The sequence below is a fragment of the Stegodyphus dumicola genome, chromosome 6, assembly GCF_044657685.1.
Source record: "Stegodyphus dumicola isolate Sdum_Otavi_A_Nest chromosome 6, ASM4465768v1".
In the NCBI taxonomy this organism is placed as follows: domain Eukaryota; kingdom Metazoa; phylum Arthropoda; class Arachnida; order Araneae; family Eresidae; genus Stegodyphus; species Stegodyphus dumicola.
Window position 1 is genome coordinate 83,358,285 of NC_140773.1, and position 22,909 is coordinate 83,381,193.

The window sequence follows — 22,909 nt, forward strand, 5'->3', positions numbered from 1 at the left end:
TTTTTCTCTCATTGTAAACTAATTCTGTAAATTGAACTTTCATTTAAAATTTTTTTTAAAAAAAGTTAATTGTTTTCCATGGTTGAGGCAATGCTCATTCTCTTAATAAATATTGCATTGCTCATATTTTAAATTGCAAGTCTAATTTTTCTTTTAAGGTTATGCAGTTGTGTATAATGTAATTAGACAGGTGCTTATTTTTTTTCTTAAAATGTGCTTGAAAAGTGCTTATAGGTGCTTATTTTTTTAACTAAAATGTGGCTACGAACCCTGTCTAATTTTACCATGATAAAATTTAATTGTGCCTCTAACAGATAATAGGAAAATTTTAACTAGCGTCCTTTTATTGGATATGTGTTATCTTTGCTTTACTTAAATATCTATTCAGTTACTTCAGATAACTTTAGTTTGCCAGAGTCTCTTGTATAAGAGAATTTTAATTTATCAACATCTTATTTACCCTACATAATATCTAACATTGTAGGCATATGTTTATTTAGCAAGCAGCAGATTTGAAGAAATAAAATTGTATTATAATTAGAAAACAGGAGATATGTAAAACATTTTGACTTTCAAAAGTGTGTGATTGTAAAATCAACAAAAATGGGAAAGTAAAACTCTAATTAACACCTAATTGCAAATGAAGTTGTAAATGAAAGAATTGTGCAGAATGTTGGATCTTCATTCAAACTTCATGCACTTACTGAAAGCACCCATACTTTACAGCATTTATTAAAAGCACCCGTGCTTTTAATAAGGGATCAACTATTGCAGTGACCATTCCTCCATTAGCGAAGTTTCCAGCTCGGACTGGCTGGAGGAGGTAAACACGCAGAAACAGCATGCTCAAAAGCATCCTTAAAATTTTCAGTAGTATTCAGGTCGAGGAAATATCGCAGCCATTCCATGTGAGAAAACGCTCCTCATTTTCTCATTCCACGTGAATCCAGTATTAATCCTCATTCAATGGGGATGAAGTCTTACACTTTCTAATGAGACTATGCACTGAAAAAGTTGGTTTGGATTTTAATCTTATGGATGATAATGCCCATCCTATCGCGCTAACATCAAGGTACTTTGTTATTGATGTTAGTTCAATAGGATGGCGTTATCATCCATAAGAAGGGAATCCAAACCAACTTTTTCAGTCTCACTAGGAAATATAAGACTTCATCCCCATTGGGTTCCATTAGAATTCCCATTACAATTCCAGCCCACACCATGATGCTTCCACTTCTGATTATGTAATGTTCAGTGATACACTTATAAAGAGTCTGGTTTCAAATGCCTTGCTCTTCCCAGACCCTTACATGCTCATCATCTGATTTCAGGGCAAATCGGGACTCATTGGTGAACAGAAAGTTGCACCAAATTGAGACAGTCCATTTGAGATGTTGATAACACCAATTTAATCTTGCCTGTCTAGATTAGGTGGTTAGTTAAGTACTTTCTTGGATACAGCCCTTTCATGTGAAGCCTGTAGCACACAATACTGACAGATATTATCTTAGCAAGTGACATTACAGCCATGGATGTAACAGTTTAAATGGTTGTTTGACATGTTTAGAATTGTCTCCACATTCAAAAGTTACAGTATAAGAAATACATTCGCGCCAGGAAAAAAGTAAGTGGCATCTTTGATTGGCTGTCCTGCTTCAACATTATTTGACAACACACCAACACTCACTATCTATGAGTTATCATCTTTCTGCTTAGTAGCATGGATATTATGCTATGAAAACTTTTAAAAATTTGAATCAACATTCTCGGATTACATCCTTTGAAGGAGCTGTGGTCAATATTCGGAAAGAGCCAAGGCAGATAGTCCTCATGCTCATAATCTAAGACAAATAATGCAGTTAATTTCGAAACAGATAAACAACGACAATGCTGTAAATAAGTAATCATTATAAAATTACATTTATCATTAATTTCATCTTTTGAATTGTTTGTGTACTCTCATCTGTATTTTAAAAGTTCATGCTATATTAAAAATCAAATATTATTCTGTCATAACTGCCCATAAGAATTTTTGGTTACCATAAGAATTTCATTCGCTGTGAAGGACTAGGGAGCAGTTAAAAATGTCTAGAAACTTAGGCACAGTGTTGCTTCAGGTCTTTCAATGTAAATGTTCTTTATTTTTATAAGAAGAAGGGGGGAAAACACTGAAGGTGAGTGCCAAATCATCATCATTTTAAAAGTTAGACCAGAAACAGTCATCAGGTCATTAAAAAAATGTCGTATCAGCAATGGTGTGGAACTGAAAATGTTGTTATTTACAAGATGGATAATAGTGATGTTAATGGTAAAATAGAGGATGATCCATTTTCTTAGATTTGTCAGTAGTAGAGAGAAAGATGTTGAGAATTGCTAGAAAATATTAAATCCAGTACTAATTTTAAGAAATCTGATTAATGTGTATTAGGATTAAATAAAAAAAAGGTATTTTCTCAATTATTTCATTTATTTGTCTTTGTGATTGAATTAGTGGAAGCTGCTCTGAAACTGTGGGATCACACGGCGTTTGTTTCACACAAACAACTGTTTCGGACAATTTTTCTGCCTGGTTTACTATTGAAAGAAAAACGTGCGACTTTTTCCTTCCTTTCGAAAAAATTTGCATGTTGTTCGTTTTCAACTAATCAGCTATCAGCGCCGAATGCTGTTAGCTTGTTTGTAATGGAGAACCAGTTTCCCCTGTGTTAACCCCAAAGTGAGCTGTGGTGATTGGCTGTTGTGACAAAGCAGAAAAATTGTTCCAAACAGTTGTTCTTTCGAAACAAACCGACGTGTGATAGCAGCCTAAGCTAACCTTTGAAATTAAATAGCAAAATATTTGCTGAAAATGCTTGGCTAATACACAAAAACATGTTGTCTACATTTCTTTTAATGACATGTATGCATGCATAGCCTTACACTTAAAAATATCTTTGAATTAAGCAATTTATATGATATTTTGCGTCTAATTTTGAGTTTAATTATGCTTCTGAATCCAGAAGTGCGGGAAATCTGTAAGAACATGTTTGTTTCTAAGGTATGTACTAAGCTGTGTATGTGTGTTTTGTTTCAGCGGCTGTACATTGAACGCAGTACAAAAGTTCGTGACAAAGCAACAATTTCAGTTTTTAGTGAAATGAAAAAACTTATAAGGCATTACAGGTATGTTTAATTATTTTTGCTTTGTTTTATAGTAATTTTGTGTTGGAGTATTCTGGATAACATGCCATCATATTGAAGTTTCCAGGTGTTAATAAAAAATTTAACACTAACAAATTTCAGTGCTTAGTCATTTCAAAATTTTATTATTTTTTTAGAACATCAAAAACATTTTATTTGCCAGTTCTGTGACTTCCTACAGAAGTTTTGGCTACTAGTGCAAGAATGTTTGAAAAAGTTTATGGGTTGTGATCAATAATCAATTCTATGAGTAATCCGAAGAGCAATGTTTCAGACTTTTTTTGAGCTGTAAATCACAGCATAGGTTTTCCTCTTAATGGTTCGCCATGCTTATTGCACTTTTGTTAACTTCTGGCTAGCATAACTAATCAGGCACAACACTCCATTCTTTTGTTGAGATAAGAATCATCACCTGCCGAGGATACATCTCACTGAATTATAAAAAGTAACCTTGAAACAGGGATAAAGGCCAGGTGCCTCCACAAGATACTTTTTTAACTCTTTAACCTTTTACCTGTCATGCTCGAGATTGCACTGGTGTTCGAAAATGTCACGCTGGAGTATTTCTCGGGGTAAATTTTTTTTTTTTTTTTTTTTTTGTGGGCATCGTATTGTTATACCCGAATATATATCGGGAGACGTTTATTTCGGCTTCATCTCTTTGTCTAACCCAACTGTATCTCGGGAAAAGTTAATGTGTGCTCAGTTCAATAGATGACAGCACTTTACTGAAGATTTCAATGGTTAGAGGTTATAAGTTCTTGGGTTCAAAGTGCACGTGATTTTTTTTGTTGTAAAATGGCGTCTTCTTCTTTGAAACGTTATATAGATTTAGATTCTTCAACCGAATATGAAGGATGTGTTTGATGAGCAGTATTTATGGTACTTCCATAATCAGCCTCAAAAATTTATAAAAAAAAAAAAAAAAAAAAAAAAAAAAATGAAGATATACTCAAGCTGAAGATTGTTTCTGACTATGGGTGGTGTAGATCACTGTGATCAGGAAATATCCTTTCATCCAACAATCCGAAAACGTCAGAAAGAATATTATAAAAGATATTTTTACATTTACTAGATAAGGTACTTTGGAACTCATATTTGCTCTATAAAAATGTAGTTGAGAAACGTATTACATTTTTTAAATTTCGAATCCAAGTTGTAGAAGAGCTTTTACATAAATATGATGATGCAGCTTTTGGACTAAAGAATGTTGGCAGACCACCTACAATAGATAACCCTGCCCGTCTTACTGAACAACATTTTATTTCCCATATTCCTCCTACTCCTGTGAAACGTGAGCCTACAAGACATTGCAAAGTGTGTTGTTCAAAAAAGGATAAAAATGTGAAAAAGATAAGGAAGGAAACACGATTCTGGTGTAGTGATTGTGGAGTTGCTTGGAAAAGTGTTTCCAGTTGTACCACACAAGACTAAATTACTAAACTACTAATAGGTATTTACTTTTATTTATATTTTGGAAAATTATTTTTTTCATTTTAAAAAATAATGCTCCACTAGAAGCGAATTTTACGACTGCCATGTGGCAGCCACCTCAAGCAAATATGCAGTGGCTACAAAACTTTAAAAATTTTACCCATGCACTTCAAAATATCAATTTTTAACTACTTAAGTATATTTTATTTTGTACTAAACATTTGATTTTTCCAATAAAAAAATTTGACAATTTGTGTACCCAAATCATCAAAATAACTTGACAGTTAAAGGGTTAAATATGTTGTTATGTTTCTTTATCCAGTACAACTCTTTAGGACTTCTTCTTTTATGACAGTTAATGGATAAGCTGTCTCTGCATATTGTAGGATATTATCTCTGTAATACTTACATAGATCCAAAATATCTCTTTGTCACTTCTTTGTTTGAGATCTAGCCAGTTTTTGGATAGCGTCCAACTTTGTCTGGATCAGTCCGATGACTGCCGGAACCTGTGATATATCCCAAATACTTAATGTAAGAATTATTAAAGTAGCATTTCTTTTATGATTTACTGAAAACTTTAGTTCTGACAGTTTCGAAGAAATTATTTGGAGATGTACTAAGTGTTCACTGCAGCTCTGTCATAGACATAGACTTGAGCAAAATCTTCATATTTAGTCAGTGCTTGGTTTCATCATTCTCTAAAACAATGCTGCAGTGTTGTGTAGCAGAAAGGTGTGACTTTAAATTGATATTGTAGTTAATTTGTCTTAAGCCCTAAAGGCATCATTTTCAACAAAACGGGGGAAAAAAAAAGGTGCCTAATTTTTTATTCAATAAAATTGTTTAAAAATAAGTATGTAAACAATATATGTATACATTTTTAAATTAAATTTTTTTTTTAGCTTTAAGTTAAGGATGCTGCCATCTTTTATGTAAAATAAGAAATTAAACATTTTCCATATATAAAAAAAAATTGATTGTTATTTAGCTTTTTGGTGCATTTCTTTTGAACATTCCAACCTGGTAATATAATTGATTTTTAGCTCCTGTAGATACTCAACTGAATTTTTACTCAATTTCGTTAGAAGGCAGAATTTCTCTTTCCCACGACAGCTTTTAACCCTCTCGTTGCACATCCCGCAATTTCCACGAGCAACGTAGAAGTAGCAAAATTTGCTCAACCCAAGATTTCTGCGGGGATGAATTTTTGCTGTCTATTTAGCTGTGCAACTCGCTCTTTCCCCGTTCAAGGTTTCCTTTCGGCTTTTCTGTGATGTTTAATTGTTTATTTAGATGTGGGCTAACAGATGGCGTTAGTTGTTCACATTTCTGCCAAATATACGAGAATACGTAATGTAGCATCTTGCACGCGCTTTTGAGAGCTCAAAGATGTTTGGCAGGAAGCATTTCGCGTGTGATATAACCTATATTCCTGAAAGTATTTCCGACATTGATAGTAGTTCTGACTCTGATTTCAAGTATATTGAGGAGAGTTATTGTTGGTTGTACATTAGCACTGAAGGCGTAATGAGTACGTTTCCTCAAGCACAGAATTAAAGAATCATAAGTTAAAAATTTTAACTACGAAATCTTTATTTAATAAAATAGGATAATTCTGCTTAACTTAAGCATAACAATAAAGTAATAATCTTCACAGACATTAAAATTGAAGTATTCAAAAGAATAACTTGCATAGAATCATCATCAGTACTAAATATCACCAGGCTTACCTATTTTAGGCAATAAGAAAAAAAGAAACAGGAATATACTTTGACACCGCACCTGAAAAAGAAGAAAGTACTAACTTGATTAGACCTTTGGCCAGGTACAAGTAGCTAGGGTGAAAAATCAAATATACTGCATTGCACACGAACTTTACTTTCTATCGCCAATATATATCTTGGCGCAAGTTCGTTTTGTATGCCTTTCGAGTTTCATTATGCAAAATACCTAAATTTATGCTAACATTGCCCCTGCTTTGCTAATGAAACTCATATCGATTGCAATTCATTCCTGCGAAACTGAAATTTAGCTTTAGGAATTGTTTAGTCATAATATCAGCAACCATTTGCTCTGATGAAAGATAAGCAAATTTTACTCTTCTTTGTTATTCAAGTCGCATATATGATGAACTTTTGTATCAATATGTTTTGTGCACGAACTGAATTTTTCAGATTCTACAAGTCTTATAGTAGACTGATTATCTTCAAATACCTTTATTGGTAGAGTTTGGGGTAGATTGAAATCTTTTGTTAATTTTAATAGCCATAATAGTTCTTGCGTAGCTTGCGATAGTGCAACATATTCACCTTCTGCTGAGGATAAAGAAACACAAGTTTGTTTTCTTGAAAACCTCGAAATACAGTTTTTTCCTAATAAAATAACACTTCCTGATGTAGACTTTCTATCTTCAATATCTTGTCCCCAGTCAGCATCTGAATAAACTGTAATATTAGGTTCTTCACTTGACGGAATTTGTAAGGATAGATTCTTTGTCGTATTTAAGTATCTAATGATTCTTTTAACAGTATTCCAGTCCTTTTGACGTGGATTAGTACACCTTCTGCTGAGTATGTGAGTTGAAGCTGTGATATCTGGTCTTGTGATAGACGATATATACAAGAGACTTCCAATAGCTTGGCGAAATTTATCATTTGAAGTTAGGAGATTTTCTTCCTTGTTTAGGCTATAATAGTTCGTTTCCGTTGGTGTGCTAGCGGGTTTCGCTTCTTCAAGTTGAAATTGCTTGACAAGTTGATTTATTTTATTTTTCTGTGATAAGAGATAACTTCCATCTTCCTTGCGATTTATTTCCATGCCTAAGAAATATTTAGCTTCACCAAGATGCGTTATTTGGTAACGTTTCTTTAAATCATTAATTGTTTGAATAATTAGTCCTTCTTCTGTAGAACTTATTAGGATGTCATCAACATACACTATTATATTAATTCTTTTATCACGAACCACTTTTGTGAAAAGACACGGATCTGCTTTGCTTTGACTGAACGCAAGATTCTTTAATGTATTTCAATTTCTGCATTCCAGCACCTAGCTGCTTGTTTGAGACCATAAATAGACTTCTGTAATTTACAAACATTGTCTTTCTTCCGGAACCACAAATCCTTCTGGTTGTTCCATATATATTTCTTCATTTAAGTTGCCATGCAAAAAAGCTGTTTTAACATCTAGTTGATGTACCTTGGCATTATTATACGCTGCCCATGCTAAGAAAACTCTTATCGTAGTGTGTTTTACTACTGGTGAAAATGTTTCATCATAATCACTGCCGTATTTTTGAGTAAATCCTTTGGCTACTAAGCATGCTTTGTATTTTATATTTTTACCAGTTTCATCATATTTTGTCTTAAACACCCATTTGCTGCCTACTGCATGTTTTCCTGGTGGTAATTCTGTAAGTGTATAGGTTTCATTTTCTTTTAGAGAATGTATTTCTTCTTGCATAGCCTTGATCCAAGCTTCTTGCTCACGTTTTGGTAAGTTTAGAATTTCTTCAAAGCTTTCTGGATCTTTATTTTTAGATAAGATTGATTCTTCATCTTCTGCTTTATAAGAGAATCTTTCCGGTGGGACTCCTTTGGTTGATCTGCTAGAAACCCTTCTTTCTACATTTTCTTCACATTTAATTAACTCTTCAGAACTTTTTGAATCTTCTGTAAAATCATCGCCAAGAGATGTTTCTTCATTATTTTCTTCATCTTCTTGCGAGTTATTGAAGTGAATTAATTCTAAATCTTCAGCATTATTTTCTGCATATTTGTCAGATAAAGACGCGTTTTCTGAAAATTTAACAGTCCTACTTACTATTATTTTTCTTCCACCTACATAAATCCTGTATCCCTTACTTCGTAAATCGTATCCTACGAATATTCGTTCTTCGGCTCTGTTGTCGAATTTACGCCGTTTTTGTTTATTCACATAATAAAATGCTTTACAGCCAAATACTCGTAAGTGACTTAAGTTTGGTTTTCTACCATTCCACAATTCATATGGTGTTCTATCTGTGGCTTTAGTTTGTAGCCTATTTTGAAGATATGCGGCAGTAGCAGCTGCTTCAGCCCAGAATCTTTTCGGTAATTTAGAGTTTATTAGCATAGCTTTTGTCATTTCTATTAAAGAGCGATTTTTCCTTTCTGCGACGCCGTTCTGTGCCGGACAATAAGGAACCGAAGTTTCATGGAAAATACCTAATTTCTTTAAATAATTTTCAGTAATTTTGTTACAGTATTCTGTACCGTTGTCGGATCTGAGAACCTTTATTTTCTTTCTAAATTTATTTGTTGTCGATGCAACATACTGTTTAAGTTTGTCGAATACTTCATCTTTTGAAGTAATAAAATAAATTTGAGTATAACGCGAATAGTCATCAATGAAAGTTACGAAATATCTTTTCCTTCCTGAGCTGTTGGCTTCAATTGGCCCACACACATCTGTGTGCACTAAATCCAGTGGATTTTTAGATCTAAAACTAGTTTTGGGATAAGATTTTTCAGTTAGTTTTGCTATTACACAAGTAGAACATTCTACACTATGAGTGCATTTGCCAAGTTTAATGCCGTCTGCCAAATCATTTTTCTCAAGTGTTTTCATGGTATCTATATTTCTGTGGCCTAATCTTTGATGCCATTTTAGTATACAGTTTGTATTAGAACATGAAATATCATTAGCTAAGTATGCTTTCTCATCAATTGGGTTTACGATCAATTTATATAAACATTGCTGAGCTTTGCCGTCGGCTACGAGTATATTGTTACGCTTTATGTAACACTTATTACTATCAAATGTAACAATGCAACCTTTATTCGTAACAGGTTGAACAAAAAGTAAATTACTATCTAAACATGGTACATACAATACATTTTGTAATTTTATTTGTGTAACCTGACCCTTTAAGTTTTGAACTTTAAAATAGCCTTCACCAATACCATAAGAATTTAATTTATCACCATTGGCTACAGTTACTATTTGTTTATTAGAGTCATTTAACTGAGAGAAAAAATTTTTATCACTCGTCATATGAGTTGAGGCTCCTGAGTCGATAACCCATTCTTGCGTTTGCGTGTTTTCATGTTTATTTTCCACTTTTAGAACTTGATTAAACTGAATCTGCGAATTTTCAGTTTCAATACTTTTAAGATACTTATTTTCTTTTAACTTTTGTTATGTTTTGTACACTTTGCTTATTTGCTATTTGGCATGCATTACTTTTATAATTTTGAGAATAATTTCTTGCTTTACTGTTACTTACATTTGTTTTGGGGAGTTCTAGCGTTGCGTTTTAAATGAAAACAGTCATTTATCGTATGGTTATTTCTCTTACAATAAGTACAATATTGTGTACTATACTTTGATTTATTTTCGCTTTTACTTTTTAATGCAACTGAATCGTATTTTTGAACTTTCTTAGTTTCCACACGTCTACAATACTCATTAGTTTGTTTTTAACATATTCTAGCGATAATTCAGCTTCCAATTTACTTTCTATTGCAGTTATTAAGGAATTGTATGAATTTGGTAAAGAACATAATAATACTGCTATTGAGTTATTTTCTTTAATTTCTTCACTTATACTACGCAGCTTTTCAGCCAATTCTAGTACTCCTTTGATGTGTTCCTGCATTTTAGAACTTTCATTATATCTAATGGAATATAGTTTTCTAAGAAGAAATAACTTATTTGTTAAATTTACACGTTCATGGACACATTTTAACTTCTGCCAAACTTCGTTTGCAGATTTACTATGCAATACATGGATAATTTGCGAATCTGAAATGTTTAAGCATATTAAAGCTTTAGCTTTACGATCATTCTTTAACCAAATATCAGTATCAGTTTCCGGTTTTTCTCCGAATACAACATCATCTAAACCTTCTTTTATTAGAATTTGTTCTATTTTAAATTTCCACACTGAATAATTTTCATCTGTTAACTTTTCTATACATATTGATTCTTTTAGAATAGACATAATTATTCGTTACAATTATTCTTGTAAACTTTGTAACTAGTATTTTCAACAAATAGTTTTAATACTTTATGCCCCTGGAATCTTACAACATTAAAAAATTTCAATTTCTCAGTTTCAAAATCTTTTGTTGGTTGTGCATTAGCACTGAAGGCGTAATGAGTACGTTTCCTCAAGCACAGAATTAAAGAATCATAAGTCAAAAATTTTAACTACGAAATCTTTATTTAATAAAATAAGATAATTCTGCTTAACTTAAGCATAACAATAAAGTAATAATCTTCACAGATATTAAAATTGAAGTATTCAAAAGAATAACTTACATAGAATCATCATCAGTACTAAATATCACCAGGCTTACCTATTTTAGGCAATAAGAAAAAAAGAAACAGGAATATACTTTGACACCGCACCTGAAAAAGAAGAAAGTACTAACTTGATTAGACCTTTGGCCAGGTACAAGTAGCTAGGGTGAAAAATCAAATATACTGCATTGCACACGAACTTTACTTTCTCTCGCCAATATATATCTTGCACATTCGTTTCGTATGCCTTTCGAGTTTCATTATGCAAAATACCTAAATTTATGCTAACAGTTATAGTGAAACTGATGAGAATTTCTCATATTCCTCTGCAGATAGTGATGAATCTAAAAATTCAGTTTCCATTGAAAACGTTCAACAGTTGTGCAAAATTGATATGCAAAATATTACATTATGCAAATATTTTCATGAGTATATATGTTTTACCTTGGTATTCTATAAAATAAATCATAATTTAACCAATATTAATTTTTAAAATTTTCCTTTTGTATCATTATTCTTCAAATTTAGTATTCAACCTTTATCTATGATCTAATTCTATATTGGAAAAAAAAAAAAAAAACACTTTTACAAAAAATTTTTGTTTATTTTAACTCTAAAATATATGTAGATTTGAAATATGTAATAAAAAAATACGCAATTTTTGAACCTATTTTGATAAAAAAAAAGTATGTAGTGAGAGGGTTAATACTGCTTCTGTTCTATACATGAATTTAAATGGTGATACTCTGGTAGCACAATTTGGGATCTCTCTATAAGTAAATAACAGGGGTGGGATGTGTTCATCCCAATTTCTAGAGTCATTTTAAATGAAATGATGTAGCATATGCTTTAGAACTTGGTTGTGCTTTGGACTTTTCCAGAACTTTGTGGATGCCCTGGCATCATGAATTAGGACTTGCTTCCAACATAGCATTAACTTCTTATATTATTTCTGCTATTAAAATTGGTGCCTTGATTGCTAGCTATTACATGAGCCCACTCTCTTAAAGATCTACACTAATGCACCACATGTCGATAATATTGTTTTCAAAGGGATCGCCTCTAGCCACCTAAAGTATTTGTATGTACTCAACACAGTATGCATATGTGCTTACATGCTGATAGAGGTTCATTTGGACCAATTATATCAATATTTACTCTGTCAAATGGAAATTCAGGCTTCTGATTTGGAACTTTGGGCATACAGTTTCTGGCTCTTTCCCTGCTGTGTAACTGACATTCCTTACAAGTCTCTTTTCCTAGCTGCAATATTCTTCTATATCTCATGTCAAATTTGGCCAATAAAATGAGTAATAAATTCTTTCTTTTGTTTTTCTCATCCCTAAATGATTTACAAAAATAGATTTGTGTGCTAATTAAAAAATTTTATCTTTTCTGACCTTTGGCACTACTAATTGACTAATCTGGTCTCTGGAAATCTTTTCAGTATGATAAATCAAATTATTCATTAAAGAATATCCATTCTTCTTTCTTTCTACATCTTCAAAAATGTTGCGTTACATCTTGCACTTTATCTTTGTTTTTCAAAAATGCTGGCTTGAGCATTGACCTACATTTAATTCATCCTCATTTGCACTTTGAACCTGAATACAATTTATGATTAAATTTTTTTCTTCTTCTGGAATAAATAAATCAGTAGGACTTTTGACTTTTTCAATTGATGATTCCTCCCTTCCAGTATCTGTGGTAGGTGGAGATGCTGTATGATAATTTTGATTTGCATGAAGAAGATGCTACTCAATCGAAGTTGATAAATTGTTAACATATGGAGTAATTATACAGGTAATGTGTAATTTTTCTGTTTATGCTACCAGTATTTCAAAAGGTTTCAAGAAATGAGGGTTATCAGCATTTCTCATGGAAATGGGAATTCTTGGCACTTTATCTGAAACACTGGTAGTTCAGTCTGAGGTTCGAATCCCGCGAACGGGTTTGGCTGCATGGGAGTTTTCGTGGTTTTCCCTGTACGTAATGTGTATACGAGCCACTTTCCTTAGAAAGTCCTCCACGAATGCATCCCTTCCCTTAGGCAGATAGCCCCCGAGGTTTTGCCATAATCACACACACACAGTTATTTTGAATAAAAAAAAATTTGTATGTGTTTCAGATTCAAAACAGAAATTTCAACATCGGAATCAAATATTATTATTTACATTACCTTCTCTTTGGACTGTAAATCTAGCTATGCAGTAATGCTTTGCATATGGTCCTCATCTTGATATTAGCATTGTTGATAAAATTTTTAAATGCTGTTTCATTGGAAATTGCAACAAGTTTACATCTGATAGTTTAAGGGTTTCAGGATTAATTTTCGTTTTGGGTCTACTAGGAGTTTACAAGAAAAACATAAAAGTGAAGAAGAGATAATGTCAAGCTCAGGGTTAAGTTTCTAAAATTAGAACTGCTGGAGTCCTGTGGAAAGCTTTCAGGAAAGATGAACAAAAATAAATAGATAAAATAACTAATATAATTAGTAATTAATTTAATGATAAAAATAATATATTGAACCTCATCTTATTTGGAATTCTGCTGGAACTGTTTAAAAAAATTGTGGTGTGCCATATTAGCTCATCATGTTACAGTGTTCTCAGTTTTGCACCAAATGCTAGGCCCAAATTGTTGAAAAATGATGAAGTGTTATCAATTCACTCAAGAGCTTAGTTACAAGGAATTTAAGCACATTTCTGCATTATGCAAGTTCACTCAATAACTGAAAAATTATGGAGCCTGGTCCTGAATGAATTTTAAGTCTTGGTACACAGTATAATGGGCTCTTCCAAGGGATGATAAAATAAAGATCACTCTTTTTCCAGTGCATCAGTGAAAAAAGATAAGGTAGTTAAAACATGACTTATAGATAGATTGCGAAAAACAGCATTAAAGTGTGGTAGAAAATTTTAATGTAGAAGTGTAGTTTTTAAAACAAAGAAGAGTTCAACACTTTATGACCACAACTGCCTGCATGCATAATAATTTCTAAGTAGAATTTAACAGAGGAAAGCACTTAGAGAATCTTAGTTATGATGTATAAACTGAGCACATACAAGGTTCTGTACAAGAGATCAGTGGTTCCACTTCCTGTTCTACAGTAAATTAGAAATGCAGGCATCAAATTAGCAGATGCATTGGCATGACCAGATTGATAACCTTTAAATTCTTTCAGAAACCAAAAAAAATTACCTGTTTTCAAACAATCTCCCTTTAATTTATTACACTTCTTAAAGAATAATGTTTCAAAATGTGGATGGCCTTTTCCCCCCCTTAAGAATCTCATCCTGTGTCTGAAGGTTTGTTTTCCAAGCAGAGACAGGCTTGATTTAAAAAGCTAGAATCAAATTTTAAGACTTATAATTAAAATGTAATTTTAGGAGGTAAAAGAATTTGCTGTGGAAATTGTTTCATAAAAAAAGTGCCAGAGCATTCTTACTGTCGGCTTCTGTGCTGTCTGATGAGAAGTAAGATATATCTTTAAAATTTAAGCTCTGGCTGAGCTTCAAAGACTTATGAAACTTGGAGTTTTTTTTTTTTTTTTTTTTTTTTTTTTTTTTTTTTTTTTTTTTTAATGATTGAAAGTTGACACTTTTTTTAAATTACTGAAAGTTGAAACATTTTATTTATACTTTGATTTTATTTTTGCATTGCTTTTATTGTAGAATAAAAGCAGTGCAAATTGTGAAAACATTTAAAATCTCAAAGTCTTTAATTTTCAATTAAGTCAATTTTCACTCAAGCAAAATACAGTGTGCAGTTTTTTGTTAAAAAGTAATTTTTTGCTGTAGCATATTCATGTTGAAAGCAAAATATGCTATTTACCTACAGTGTGTAACTATTTCCCAGGCCCCATGGAAACTTAATAAATCAAGATTTCAGTTTGATCAAAATTACAATTAGATTCTTAAATCCTTCCTTTGTTGTGCACCTTTTTCTTTACTGACTAAAACTGCAGTTTAATTTATCATTTCAGTATCACTGTCCATCCTTATTCATCTCTATAAACTCCTGTAATATTTTTACAGTTATAAATCTTTTAATTTATTCATTAGATGAAAGTCTACAAGACCAGGTTATCAACCTGGTCATATCATTGTATCTGCCAATTTAGTGTCATCCTGTACTTTACAATAGAATGTGAAGGGAAACTGTTGGTCATTGGTACATAACCTTAAATTTGTTCTCAGGTTATAGACTATAACTCAAATTCTGGGAAATGTTTTCCTCTGTGACATTCTACTAGGCAGCTGAATTATATGAGCAGGGAATGGTGGTTGTAAAGTGTTGAAATCTCCCTTATTTTCAAAATTACACTTCGTTAAAATTGTCTTCCGTACTTTGCTTCTCACAATCTACCTATTTTCATCAGTCACACTTCCATGGTTCAAGTGTGTGTTCTGACTAAGAACAGTTACCATGTTGCAAAGTGCTGTGAGTGTGCATCTGCACATCATTTTAAATTATGTGATTGCTGTTTGAAAATAAAGGGGTGTGCTGTATTAGCTTAAAATGCTGCACTATTCTTGATTTTGCACCAAATGCTAAGCCCAAAATGCTGAAGTGGCATGAATTGACATAAACACATAGATTTTGTAAAAGCTTAGTATTATGCAATTCTAATAATGTATACTTGTTGGAATAAAAGATTGTACATATCAGAGTGTTTTTTTTTTTTTTTTTTTTTTATTACAGGTCATGTTTTCTTGAGTTTTGTTTACATTTTTTTCTTCAAATTTTTACGTTAAATCTGGATTGTTTGCACATAGATAATGAACTAAAACATACTCATATTTAAAAAAATTATTTAATGAAGGTGTATTGAATACAGTATCATTTTATTTTTCAAATACATTTGTATGCAAGTAAATAATTTCAGTGCAAAGGAGAAATATTGCAGAGAGAAACAGGGATAAATGATGAAGTGTTTTGAAGAATTGAGGAACTGTTTATTTTAGAATATTAAAAATACACCTTTTATAGCAACCCCCAAGTAGAAAAGTAGAGATGTTTCTTAAATAAAACGCTTATCAAATTTTGTCATTGTATTTTGTCTTATGGAGTTGGATTTATTATATTACTAGCTCTTAACAAAAACACCATTATGAAGCTTTGAATTAACTTTAAAAAAAAATGTCTTTGTTCTTCTGTTTTATTTTCTGTGTCATGACTTTAGTTTTTAATGCCAGAAAATTCTCTACAAATGCTATTTCTGTTCTGTTTGCCATTGTAATCTTACTTGATGCTGCAGTTAAATACCAGTTTAATCAAAGATGGCATTTGAACTGGGCAGTGTTATCTCATGTTCTAAATGTTAAGCGACTGAAAATAAAATTCAAATAAGGTCTTATGTATTTTTTCTGTATGCTTTATTTTACTCCCATGTACTTAGTCTTTCTGGAGGGTATGGCCTCTTTATTAAATAGTTTAATTAATGCTATCTAATTTCCCTCTCCAGATTCTCTCTCCCCTCCACCATGTGAGGATTATAATATTCAAAAAGAACATGTACCAAATTTTGTCTTCTTTGAAAGGTTTTTAGTTTTTTAAGGCTCTTTACTTTTTTTATCTGTGTAAACCTGCAAAAACTATGGCTGATTTATTTTATATATGTAAAAAGCTGATTTCTGGGTATTTATGTATTTATTTATTGATTGATAATAGGGAAAGATTTATTGAAATTTTCCTACAGCCAGATCTGTTTATACTCAATGAACAAGATTTAGAAAATGTCCTTTCCGAAGCAGGTAAAAAATTACTTTTCTTCAAGAGTACTTCATTTCTGTTCATGTTTTAAAATTTATTGTTTCTCATAAAATAATTTTTAGTAATAAAATTAAAAATTTTCACCCATATTATGAGTTTTATTTAACCTGCATTTACCTCGTACATAATTTCTTATACCTGATGAGATATTTTAATTTCTATGGATAAGTACTGTTTCAACTGATTCACAGGGGTGAATTTACTTTAACAATTTCTTTGAAAATCTTGATCAGGTCTAGTTTTCTAGTGGCAGAAAATAACTTTTTTGCCCTGTCAGTGGCAATTGATTATAAGCAGTTGGCTACAAATGACTGAAATAATAAAAATATTTAAATTATTGGAATAATAGATAGCTGAATTATTGGAGCCATTACTAACTAACCACTTACAATCTGTTGTATGTACTTTAGTACTAGCTTCATTTTTAATGAGTAGTTTTGTCAAAAAAGAAGTTTAATTGTACTTGGGTTATATTTGCTAAGCAGTACGCCTACTTCTAAACTAACAAACTGAATTTGTAGGTTTTATATGTAGAAGGAAGGTTGCTGTAGAATGTGCTAGCTGTAAATGTTGTTAGAAAGTCTTACCCCCCCCTAAAAAAAAAAGGAATACCAGAAAAAGTACAAATATTGCATCAAAAGTAAAGATGAAGAGAAAGTCACAGTCTTTTATAACATAAAAATTTGTTAGTCTTTTATAACACAGAAATTTTTGGAACTGTCTGATCATTTGCCAGATAATTAACCCCTTCGTGCCGGGTAGCGCAAACACGCGTTTATCGCAGGGGCCGGCAGTGTCTTACGCGAGCGTCTGTCCAGGACCGGCGGCTTTTTTGCTATTAAGCCTAAATCCATGAAATTTCCGAAGTATCAACGCATTGTTTAATAATGCTCTAAAGTTATTTAAACAGCTTATGCTTTATAGATATTTTTATATATACTTTAATTACTTTATTTCTTGTTTAAATGCATATTTTACTTATTTTATTTTCATTACTCACCATTTTATGACTTTTAACATTATACATCTGAAAACTAATATATTACTTAAAATTCTCTTATCGTATGAAAAATTTAAAAAACAGGGATCTACACACAGTCCTACGTTACATTCCTTGCACTTGTAATAACGACTTTGATGATGAGGACATTAATTAATTAAGGATTAATGATGATGACATTAATTAATTAAGGATTAATGATGATGAGGACATTTTGGACATCTGTATGGCGGCGACGTACTCAGCATACAGATGTCCAAAATGTCCTCATCATCATTAGATTCGCCAGATTCTTTATGATCAAAATATATCATAGTATCACTATCACTACTATCAGAATCTGTTTCAGAATCAATATCTGAAATATTTTGCATCATTTCTGCTATTTCATGCGCTATTAAACGTTTTCGACGCTTCGACATTGCAACGGTAAAAACAGAAAGAATTCACGTCTAACAAGATCTAATTATTTTCTAAAAACTGAACTGCAAACCGAAATACCCAACGCTTTAGCAAAAATAAAACTTCTCTACTTACAATAAACAACTACACGTGCGAATTTAAAGAGACGTCATAAATCACGCCATTCGGAAACATTTATTTCTCCTTTTGTTTATATAATCAAAAACACGTGTATGTGAGTCATGCTTCTCTCATTTTGAGTAGAAGGTTTAATGTACATGTATCTGAAACCATATGGACATACAGTGCCATCTTGTGGCAAAAATTATAGTTTTTAAAACGTTTCAGGACACTGGCACAAATACGTGACATTCAAGGCTGAACGGGTAAACACTCTGGCACGCCTGCGTGTCGGCCGGGAAGTGAGTGTGTTCGTTGCTGGCACGTAGACGTGACAGTCGGCGCGAAGGGGCTAAGCTTTACTTAGAGCAATGAAAACAAGATGAAATAAAAAGAACCTTAAGAATGTAGATCTTAATCGCATTAGGCTAGTATGAAAGACTTTATCATTAAAACAATTTCATAGCACAAATAAGATCTTTGATGTGGCAGTAGTAAAGTTTTTTGAAATTAAAATATTCCATTCTCTTGCAGCGAGAAAAGTTCTGTTTGGTTCTTGCAACTTGAATATCTTGCTTAGTATCATAATCGATCATGAAACTGCTGGTACTTCTGAAATAATCATCACAAATAAGATGCCTGCTATAGAAGAATCTGCAGGTGCTATGATGCCGCAAATTCCTGGAAGTACAGCTAGGGTTCCCACCTCTCCCAGTATTCTTCTGGAATTGAGTCCTGAAAATTAAAATCTCCCGGCTCCCAGAAGGAAATTAAAATAAATATTACTCTCCCAGAATATCAAGTTTCTCGAAAATAACGACACAATGTGCACGGACGAAATGATTGAGAGCATCAAAAATCATACAACTGTGCACAGCAGCCAAAGAACATCTATGTCAATACATATTCTTTGCAGCAGCAATCTACGGTGAGCGTTGAGTAAGCACCTTACGGGATGAGTCATGGTTTCATGCCGGCGTGTCGCATCGTGCGCTTGTGCCCTCATCTTCCCTCATCCTCTCATTTTCAAGTCATTCTTTCATTTAGTCTGCAGTTAGCTAGCTATCTACAAACAAGTGCATGTTTTGAATCTATTTAAATGCTTTCATAATAATGTCTAGTGAAACAAAGCGATTCTGATTCTCCAAGTAAACAAGTATGGGAAAAAAAAAAAAAAAGACAAAATATTCGACATTGGTTCAAGACAGGTGTTTAACTCAATCTGATTAGTTTATGAAGAGAGACAACTTTAACGGATAATGTAAAGTATGTCGGAAAATAATTAATATTAAGTACGAGGATGTTAGACGTTTAACTATACATTCCCAAAGCAAGAAACACCAGTCGTTAATATTGATTAGGGATTCTTCGCTATCGGTTTCAAACTTTTTCATGAAGAAATCTTCAGAAGAACAGGACAATATATCAGCAATTGAAATTATCTCAGTCTAGCATAGAATTAAGAATCATCACACTTTTAATAGCTAGGATAGCACAAATTGTTATAGCACTCTTATTTTCAGATTCTTCTTTGCCAAAAACAATTTCTTGTGGTAGAACAAAATGTACAAGTATTTGTGAGATTGTGCTTGCTCCTGCAGCTCAAAAAATACTTTTAAACGAGATTAAAAAGAGGCAGATATTTTTTCAGTTCCGACTGGGGAAAAAAAAAACTTTTTTTTTCTTCCGGAATCTTTTTTTCTTCTGGATTTTGACAGCTATGAGGTGGCAACGCTAAGTACAGCATGGAAGAGTCTAGCCGACTGCTAAGAATCAATCATAAAATGTTGTACGTATTATATATGAATATTTGAAAGTCATGAAGATGATACTGATTATTAAGTAGTGCTAGAAGTGATATGTTTATTAAAAAAATTAAATACTTGCCATAGTTGTTAAAGTTATTATGTTTTCAGTGAAATTTAATTGATGATAATCATATGAAAACTTCTAAGGAACAGATCACAATTTTTCATTCAGGCAGTAACAAAATACAAAGATTATTTCATGGCTAATTTAACACTTTATGCTGTGTATCATAACTTTGATTCACCTCTCTTTTATAATACATGTTTCGTTCTTCAAAGAAGTTTTTTAAAATGTTTCAATTTTTACATGGTGATTTAACGATAATGCTGATGAAGACTGATAATTGTTTTTGAACAACGATGACGAGTTCTGCTAGGTTTCAAAGAGTGCTTGCCAGCTTTTCATTTAATCACACTAAATTAAGGAATTATTTTTGGTTTTGAAGCAGAAAACTCATTTAATAATTTTAAGATCAGTTCTCTCACTATCTATAGTTGTTTCATCAAATTTTATATCGTCTATCTTAATTGGTGGAATATTTTGAGAAATGGAATATATATGGTTTTATTCTTCATCTTTGTTTATATTAGGCATGTCTATTTCCTTTAATTCTCAATTGCCCCTTATATCTATTACCCTGCTAATACACCAATCTCCTTTTAATCTGATGTTATTGTGTTCCTATGTTCATAACTGGACTGTACCATCAGTTACTTCCATTGCTGAATCCGGATTTCCGTGTATGTTTCAAAACAAAATCAGTCCATTATTTATATATGAGGTTATAGTATGCACAAAGTTTATCGTGTTGCTTTTTATTTCCATTGGTTTCTCAGCATATAAGCATATGTTAGCATATGTTAAACATGTCTCCTGTTTTCCTATCAGCCATTGTTTCATCCCTTAAAATCTCTCTTGCCATGATTAGGTCATACTGCTGAGCCTCATCATTTGCGATAAACAAATTTGCAGTTGTGTAAGTGAAACCTGAGCTTTATCCAAGGTTGCTGCAGATGCGTGATTTACATTTCTGATTCCGATTTTTTTTTTTTTTTTTTTCCCCTCTTCGGGGTTGTATTGGCAGTTGCAGTTTTCCATTTTGAAGCTACCAAAGACTTTGGGTACCTATCAAACATTCAGTCAGCTTACTGTCATTAATCATTGCTTTCTTCAAGTGCGTTGAAATGCCAGAAAATTCGTCTTGATTCATTACAAGACTGCTTTGATCTCTTTTTATTTATTTATTTAAATCATTCACCAATTCTTTACGATTCTTTGTCTGATGTGGAAAGCAGTTGGGGTCAGAAATTAAACTAGAATGTTTTTTCACTTATATGTCAAGCAGGGCTCTTTTAATTTACATGACCCAACCATAAAATTTTTTCGCAGCCATAAGAGACATTTTCCGTTTCATTTTAAACTTTCTGTATTCTGCTCACATTCTTTATCACAATTTTTGCAACTGTACTCAAAATTATTGCAAAAAATGCAAATTTTCTGAAATGGGCTCAGTATGGTTGCATTAGAAATCAAATCTTGCTTTTTCCCTTTAAACTTCTGGAATTTATTTCCTTTTCTAAAAATTTATTAAATGACTGTCGATGTTCTACACTTTTAACTGCATTGTTATTGTCACCTGTTTGTTGAAACAAAAATGTTCGTTCTTGGGTTTCTGTTTCCTTATTAAGAAATTTTAATAATTCTTTTACATTCCAAAAATTGTTTCTCATGCTGTCTATAAAATTCTAACACAATAGACACTGGAATAAAGTTTGCTAATTAATGGGAACAATAAACTTCATGAATTCAGTTCAACGCCAAGAGTTTGCAAACCATACACTTGTATTTCTGTTGTATCATATAACTCCCATAACTGTTTTAAATTTGAGGCCAATTTTACTGGTTAACATGAGATCTTAACAATATCTTTTTTTTTTTTTTTTTTTAAATCCTAATTATTTTACAATACCAGTAATCCTTGAATGCTAATTAAGGCTGTCCTTTTTAAGAAAGCTTTAAGATAATTATATTTATCTACTTTAGATAAGCATTCGTTGACGTGAATCACATTATCAAACTGTGATCAGAATTCCTAAAACGCCTTGAAATTACCCTGAAATGATTTTGCATGAAGCTTTGGGAAATTTATTCTAGGTTTCTGCGATTTGCTGTTTGGAATAAGTGAAGAATTGCTCTTCAACAACAAATCTTACTTCTATCTGATTTCTGAAGATAATTTGTGACTTTCACTTTCATGTAAATAATGCACTTTCTATATTCTTGATTATTCTTGACTTCTCTTTCAATACAGTAATTCAGATATTCTGTTAATTACTTGAGTTGTTAATCTCCTCAAGTTTTGTAGTTTGTTTTCTTAGTATCTTAGTATTCTCATCTATGATATTAATTAATAATATGTTTCTATACTTCTAAATTCTGTACTCCATTATAATTATCACATGTATTTCAATCTAATTACAGTTCTCATGCATTCAAATTTTTTAAATTGAAACTTACCTCTCCTTTGACACTCATGCTACGTGAGTAATCCGATGGGCTCTAAGGGGCATCATAATTCACATAATATCCCACTTCTGAGATGTTAAGGGTGTTTTCTTTTAGTCTACCTTGATTCAACAGGGTGACTCATAGTATAATAAATCTTGTTTATTAATGCCCGAATTATGTACATATATACACCAGTTGTAAGCTGACATCACTCGCATTCTGTAGACTACTTTCTTTTATCCTGCTCCCCCTTAAATTTTTTTTTTTCTTTTCTTTTCTTTTTCTTTTTTTTTTTTTTTTGAAGTGCCATCTATCAGCAGATTGCAGAAGTATTTATTTAATTCGATTTCTTTTTACATGCTTTGTCTTTCCCCCCTTTCTGTAGTGATTTTT

The 22,909-nt window shown here is 32.1% G+C and overlaps 1 protein-coding gene across 5 annotated transcripts in view; it reads left to right on the top strand.

Annotated features, from left to right (window-relative positions):
• Positions 1-22,909, top strand: part of LOC118183211 (ribosomal biogenesis protein LAS1L) — a 163,453-nt gene that overhangs the window by 43,714 nt on the left and 96,830 nt on the right. For all 5 annotated transcript variants that reach the window (XM_085818617.1, XM_085818615.1, XM_085818616.1 and 2 more), the window contains 2 exons: positions 3,074-3,162; positions 16,576-16,658. In XM_085818617.1, coding sequence (XP_085674743.1) covers positions 3,074-3,162; positions 16,576-16,658 — 172 coding nt within the window. The remainder of the gene's footprint in view (positions 1-3,073; positions 3,163-16,575; positions 16,659-22,909) is intronic.